This window comes from Onychomys torridus, chromosome 16, assembly GCF_903995425.1.
Source record: "Onychomys torridus chromosome 16, mOncTor1.1, whole genome shotgun sequence".
In the NCBI taxonomy this organism is placed as follows: domain Eukaryota; kingdom Metazoa; phylum Chordata; class Mammalia; order Rodentia; family Cricetidae; genus Onychomys; species Onychomys torridus.
Window position 1 is genome coordinate 3,429,464 of NC_050458.1, and position 7,216 is coordinate 3,436,679.

At 46.4% G+C, this 7,216-nt stretch overlaps 1 protein-coding gene across 1 annotated transcript in view; it reads right to left on the reverse strand.

Annotated features, from left to right (window-relative positions):
* Positions 1-253: 253 nt before the first annotated feature.
* Rgs22 (regulator of G protein signaling 22) overlaps positions 254-7,216 on the reverse strand; it is a 149,053-nt gene continuing 142,090 nt past the window's right edge. Inside the window, exons 25-27 of the mRNA XM_036208311.1 lie at positions 2,677-2,804; positions 1,793-2,207; positions 254-853 (exon numbers count right to left, since the gene is read on the reverse strand). Coding sequence (XP_036064204.1) covers positions 254-853; positions 1,793-2,207; positions 2,677-2,804 — 1,143 coding nt within the window. The remainder of the gene's footprint in view (positions 854-1,792; positions 2,208-2,676; positions 2,805-7,216) is intronic.

Genomic DNA, 7,216 nt, shown 5'->3' on the forward strand with positions numbered 1-7,216 from the left:
GGAGTGAGTGGAGGTATCCGAGGGGGCGGGGACAGGAAGGAGGGTTGCAGGGTTTAGAGCAGGACTGGAGGCCAAGTAATTTGAGGATTTTCTTTTCTTTTTTTTTCAGAGCTGAAGATGGAACCCAGGGCCTTTCATTTGCTAGGCAAGCGCTCTACTCTACCACTGAGCTAAATCCCCAACCCTAAGGATTTTCTAGAAACAGTAGGTGAAAGACTTGGACTATGAGGGCCCAAGGAGACAGAGGAGTGACTCAGAAGGTCTGAGAGGTAGAGTGTACCGGCTGGAACAGGTGATCTTGAGAGCCTGGCTGTGAGTCCAGCCGCTGCTGCAGGGCTCTCAGGCATGGCTGCCATCCACAGATGGTGAGCTCCAGTTGTTTGGACAAGAATAATGCCATGGCCCTGTTCGAAGGCCCGGCTGGTTGGACTAGAAGCCTGGTGGCCACCCCCAACCTTTCCTCTGTATAAAGGTCAAGAGGGGTCTGGAGGAGCAACAGTGGGGCTGTTAGAAGAGCATCTCGTAGTAAAGAGAAGAAAAGGCGGCAGACAGTGGCTGGGTAGGTGAGGGGCCCCTTGGGAGTCTCTCTGGCCGCTTGGTATAGGGGCCTGGCCATAATGGTAAAGTTAGGGACCCAGTGATGGAAGAATTCCATCAGGCCCCAAAATGAGAGAATCTGGTCTGTGGTAGATGGGGGTTGTAAATACCGCAGGGCTTGGACCCTGTCAGAGATGAGGGTCTTAGAACCCAGGTTGAATTGAACACCCAAATATACCACAGTGGGAGAGTGTAGCTGAGCCTGGGGAACACGGTATCCTAGGGAGCTGAGGTAGTTCAGGAGCCAAGAGGTGGCCTGTTGGGACAGAGGCGGAGTGGGGCTACAGGGAAGGAGACTATCTATGAATTTAAGGAGTATGCTAGGACCTGAGTCAAAGGTGGAGAGATCCCAAGCCAGGGCTTGGCCAAAGAAATGGGGACCATCCCCAAAACCCTGTGGGAGAATGGTCCATTTGAGCTGTCTGGAGGACTGGGTTTCCAGGTCCTCCAGGTGAAGGCAAAGATGAGGTATGAGTCAGGGTGTAAAGGGACAGTAATGAAGGCATCTTTCAGGTCCAGAACAGTAAAATGGGAGGTGGCAGGAGGTTGTAGGGGTTGTTAACTACTGGGTATGTTGGAATAACTGCCTCATTAATGAGGTAGAGGTCTTGAACTAAACCATAAATCCTGGAGGGCTTACACACAGGAAGAGTCAGGGTGTTGCAGGATAGGTATTGAAAGTCACTGAGATAAAAAGCATGTGATAATAGGCTTAAGGCCTTGGTAATAGGTTTCAGAAATAGGAAACTGGGGTCTGGAAGGGAAGGAAGGATCCTTAAGGTGAGTTAGAACTGGCTGGTGGTGAGTAACCACCATTGGAGTTGAGGTATCCCATACTTGGGGATCCACTGGATAAGGGAGGGTAAGGACAGGACAGTCTGGGGTAGGAACTTGTGAGGCTGTGAAGGGGAGAAGAAAGTGGGACTCAGGAGAGGATGTGGGGGTCAAGGTGAGTGTGGTCCCAAAGTGGCTAAGAATATTATGACCAAGCGGAGGTGCAGGGCAAGCAGGTATGACCAGAAGAGTGTGAGAAGAATCGCCATGCAAGAATGCAGGGAAATGTCAGGGTCTAAGTGGGAAGGAGGGGATCTTGTTAACTCTCATGACAGAAATTGGCAAGGGAACTGTAGGACCTGAGTGAGACATTAAAACAGAATAAGTATTTCCCGTGTCCAAAAGAAATCCAATGCACTACCTGCAGCATCGCCCTAGGCTCAGAGAGGTCAGAGGGAGTCACCAGGTCTAAGCTGCAGAATTCAAAGGCCGGAAGTTGCCAGTGTTGGTGAGGCTGGACCTCCATGGTGTGACTTAGAGGATGAGCCTGCGCTAAGGCATTCAGATCTCCAGTGTCCGGGCTGTCAGCAGACGAGGCATGAACTCCTGATCGGCTGGGCGTCAGGGCAATACCGTGACCAGTGGCCTGCTGACGACATTTGAAGCAGGCTTCTGGTGGAGTTGACTTGGGCTGAGCTCCGGTGGGATGGAGCCTTGTGGTCCACTTCCCTTGTCCTGCTTGTGGGGCCCCAGTGGCCTCCGGGCAGCTGCTAAGGCTCGGGCTTGGAGTGTATTCTGTTGCAGCCGTGTCTGTCAGGAAGACTCGGCTGTCTCCTCTTGAGCATTAAAAACTTTAAAAGCCATTTTCACCAATTCCTGTGGGGGAGTTTGGGGACCCTCCTCAGCCTTTTAAAATTTTTCCCTAATGTCTGGTGCTGAGAAATGAAATGGGTGGCCAGGACCGTGACTCCCACTGGGGAGGCCGGGTCAAGGCAAATATCTTGAACCCTGGTCTCTTGTAACTGGTTTAGAAAAGTGGCCGGGTTTTCATCAGCTAGCAGTGTAATCTCTTGGGGCTTATCAAAATTCACAACTTTGTCTGAACTTATCAAATTTAACAACCATTTCCACACCTTGGAGGAGGCAACAAACCATGAGTTCTCTTCTCTGGTGGCCCTTTGACCTGGTTGGCAATCCCAGTAGGGTTCTGAAGCTGGCACCACCACGTCACCCACAGGGACCATATTGTCCACTGGGTGGGTTTGGTCTGCATACTGCCTAGCTGCTGCCTGAACTCAAGCTCACTCCTCAGGAGTGAGGGTGGAGGCCTGGATCACATGAAGGTCATGCCTGGGACAGATAACGAACTCCTTAATATAAATGGAAGGATTAACAGAGAAGGAACCCAATGGCTTTTCTATTTGTGAGAGGTCCTGAAGGGAGAAGAGCACATGGACTCAGACAATTCCATCGGCTCCAGCTACCTCTTGGAGAGGGCAGAGGAGGGCAAGAGTCTGGTGAGACCAAGTATGAGAAGAACTGGGGAAGATTCAGGGCATGAGTGTGCAGAAGGGGACCAGGATGTAGGTTGAGGCACTGGGGGATGGGGAAGCAGTGAAGGTCAGGGGAGAGCAGGACTGACTTTTAAAGGCTTCAATTTATCTGTTCAGTTTATTTTTTGGGAGAAAACCCCACATGAACACGTAGTCAGGCACCAGATTTGACAGGCATGATCATGTGGTCAGGTGGCACCATCTTAAATAAGGGCAATCATATGGTCAAGCTGCCATCTTAAATAAGGTCAAAACAGATAGGTCATATGGCCTCACCACTATCTTTACTAAGGGCAACAAAAAGTCACTCCCTGTCTGTGGCTCAAGCATGGTCCTCAGGCCATCTGTATCGGGGAGAGGTCAGGAAATTGCTCATATCATACATTGTTTTACCATTGTTTTATGGACTGAGAAAAGACCTCTGGTCTTGGCCTGATTCTCAGCAGCCACTCTCAGGCTCATGGGCCTGGAGACCCATCCTTACATACTAGCAATATAGCCCATTTCATTGCCTGACTCAGTTGTGGGCAGGAGCAGCATGTTTCTATGCCAGGATAATGTAGCAATAGTAATGCTTAAGAGATTTTAAATCTTTTTAAAATGTCATGTACTTTATTTTTGATATTGCAAGAAGACAGTTGAGAGATCTTGAACCTTTCCTTGGGAGCAGTTTTTAGGAAATGGTTCAGGATATAAATACCAGTTATACATACTTTTTAACACAAATCTGTAATTCTGCTAGGATTCAAGGGTGTGAGTCTACTTCTGCTGTTTTGCAGATACCCATTGTCTGCTCTTCTATGATATGGATTTCAGTACTGATTGATAATGCCATTTTATCTAAAACTTTTATTTCCTCTATAAAATAATTCATATAAGCCTCAGAGAATCAAAAGAAGCCATTGGATCCACTTCACAGAGGTCAAAGGAGCTTCAGACAAATGAGTTTCCTCACATGTCTGCTCCTGAGGACAGTATTTCTCTCCCACCTGGTCTCCCTTTCCCAATCACTAAGACCATGGTCCAAAAGGCTCCAAATAATTTCATAAGTTTTAGTCTGTATTTCAGCAGGCTGTCAGAAATGTCAAGGCGGCAGTTGTGGACAACAGTCTATAGCACGTTCCCTGCTGTGGATGCCAGCAGAGACTCTTGTCTATGTGATGTGAACCAGCCCAGCTAAATGTAATTATTTTCTTTCTCTACAGCTAGGTCAGATGACCACATGCATGCATTCCCTCCTTACCTGTTACTAGCCAGAGTCCTGACCACCTGCACCCCACTTCAGCTTGAAGCAGCCATGGCTAATATGTCATCCTGTGCTCCTTGTTCCCAGGACAGGCTGGAGGACTACATTAAGGATGGAAACCCTGGCATAGAGTCCACCAAGAGGGTCTTTTTCCTGACTCACAAGCCCTTTTCTCCTGTTTCCCCTGTCAAACTTCATTGCCCTCTCAGGAGACAGCTTAAGAAATAATTACTTCTATATAAGTCATTCAGGATTGTAGTCTGGCTGTACTCAGGCATCAGAACTACAGCTACAGGATATTAAAAATGGTAGTGGATTCAGATCACAGCCAACAGCTTAGAGAATGTCTCTCCTTGCTCAGGATCTAGTCAGGCTTAAGAATGTAGGCCTCCCTGTCCTTGCTGACTTCATTGGGCTGTGACCAACAGGGAAACCTGTATATTCAGATTATATATATATATATATGCTCTCAAGTTACATATATACTCTCAAAGTTTTATATATACACATTTAACAGATTTTGTTCCCCCAGTCCTTAAACACCTGTAGAGATCTGAGAATATGGCATTTAATGTAAGAGCTTTTGATGATAGGGAGACAGGTTCAGCTCCTGGCAGCATCCTGTATCTCCTCCAAGAAGATGGATGGCCACAGAAGAACTTCAACCTGGAAGCTCATGGCAAGGCTGGCCACACAGTGAAAAGCTAAGATCCTGTCCAGACTGTGAATAAAAGGAGGAATAGAGATGAGTTGTCCTCTCTGTCGAGACAGGTAGGATGACCTCCCCAAACCTCTACTTCACAGAAAAAAAATCTGTCAGATCTTCTGGGCCTATCAGCTGAACAACTGCTGCTGCCTTTGGGGCCTCTGTCCACCAAGGGCCATGGAGAGACTTGGAATTGCTGCCTAGGCAGCTGGGAAGCTGTCTCACTTCTTCTTACATTTATCCTCAGATCTGATGATGTTTGATGACTAGGGTAACAGTTTAACAGTCCCAAGCCCAAGATTTTATATTTATTATATGCACTCTCCAATTACAGACATGTATTCCTCATTCACAGACTTCATGGTACAGGATAGACTGATTTCAGATATAACTCCAGAGGTTCAAAGTTTTAATACTGATAAGTGAAGCTTTGATAAACCAATAGAACATTGACTACAAAGCATTCTTAAGAGCCCTAAATGGATTTTTAACCATTTTGTTATGATAAAAAAATCTTTTCAGCTGTCTTACAGATACATACAAGCTCCTGGGAAAAGTTCTGCTACTGTAACAAGAAATCTGGTCTGATGAAAACTAGCAATCTCCAGGGCCCCCCCCCTTTTTTTTTTACCCCACCCATACTTTTGAGCATATTCTGCAGTTTCCCCCCTCCTGCCTGGGCCAAGGGGCTCCCCAGATACACCAGCCCCTGCACCAGCTCACACCAGCTCTGAGGATGCCAACCCCTAAATGAGGATGCCACCTGGAATGGATGCACCCCCGCCTCCAGAGACGTGGCAGATGTGATGGCTCCTACAATCCTGAAGAACACATCATCCCTCAATTCACTCTGGCACCACCTCTCCAGGCTCAGGCGGGCACCTGCCCAGCAACTGGAACCTGGTTTTCCAAGATGTCCCAATGAAGGGCATACCTGCTCTCATGTCTCACTCACTCACCCTTGTCTTTTCTGTACAACCAGGGCACTTCTCTGTCCCATTCTTTCTGGCAGTTATCACTCTTCCCATGGCTAGACCAGCTCAGAAGGCCAATGACAACAATCTACTTTTTCTCCTAGCGACCTCACGGAACAGATGCCTGAGATCTCCACACCAGAGATCTCCACACCAGAGATCTCCACAATGTAGTTGGAGTTTTTCTGCCTGGCCCACAGTCAGGACAAATCTCTCTTACCCTCCAGTCCCACAGTCGCTCAGACCCAACCAAGTAAACACACAGAAACTTACATTGTTTACAAATTGTATGGCCGTGGCAGGCTTCTTGTTATCTACTTCTTCTATCTTAAATTGACCCATTTCTATTAATCTATACTTTGCCACGTGGCTCGTGGCTTACTAGTACCTTACATCTTGTCATGGCAGCAGCTGGCCGTGTCCCTCTGCCTTTGCCTCCCACTTCCCAGAATTCTCCTCTCTCCTTGTCCCGCCTATACTTCCTGCCTGGCCACTAGCCAATCAGCATTTTATTTATACAGATCAATACCCACAGCACTTCCCCTTTCCTTTTTTTTTAAAGGAAGGTTTTAACTTTTACATAGTAAAATTACAGATAACAAAACAATTATCAAGCAAGAATTACAGTTACAATATTAAAGAAGATATCCTATCTATCTTATATTTGTGAGTCTAAGGTTTTATATCTAACTTATCTTTTATCATAACTGAGGAAATTATAGCTATCTAGTCTTCAACCACATCAAAGACCTCAGAAGGATATAATATTACCTGAGAAATGGGAGAAGGATGCAAGCAACTTTCGGGAGTCTTGCAGGGTAGACAGAGACAGCTGGCAGCCTGGACAATCACCTAATGTTCCTTTGTAAAGTTGGGGCATTTGTCTTCAGCCCACAGGGCTAGAGTCTCTCGGTCACTTCTCTCAGTGTCCTGTAGAATGTCTGGCAGTTTCCTCTGCGAAGCAGGAACCTGAAGGACCATTTTGTCAAGCAAAGTTTAGTGGTCACCTTCCAATGGGTCCTGCATGTCCAGTTGATCAAGCAGTCCAGGCAAGAACAGTTTCTTGCCCAAATGGCTATTTTTGCCAAGGTGAAGATAAGATATGAAGTGTCTTCAATGCCCATCCTCCTCTCTGAAGTAAATTAGTGTTGCCAGGAGCAGACATGTCTCACTGTCCAGAAAGTCTAGATTTTAAAAATATTTTAAATGCCATATTCTGAAGGTCTTTGAAGTATTTGAAGATTACCTATCTATCTGAAATATCTCTATGTATATCTAGAAGACTTAACTAACATGGCTATGAGTATGATTATCATAGATGACCAGTTATTAATCTATTTTTAATTATCATTATCTCTCTTTTTTT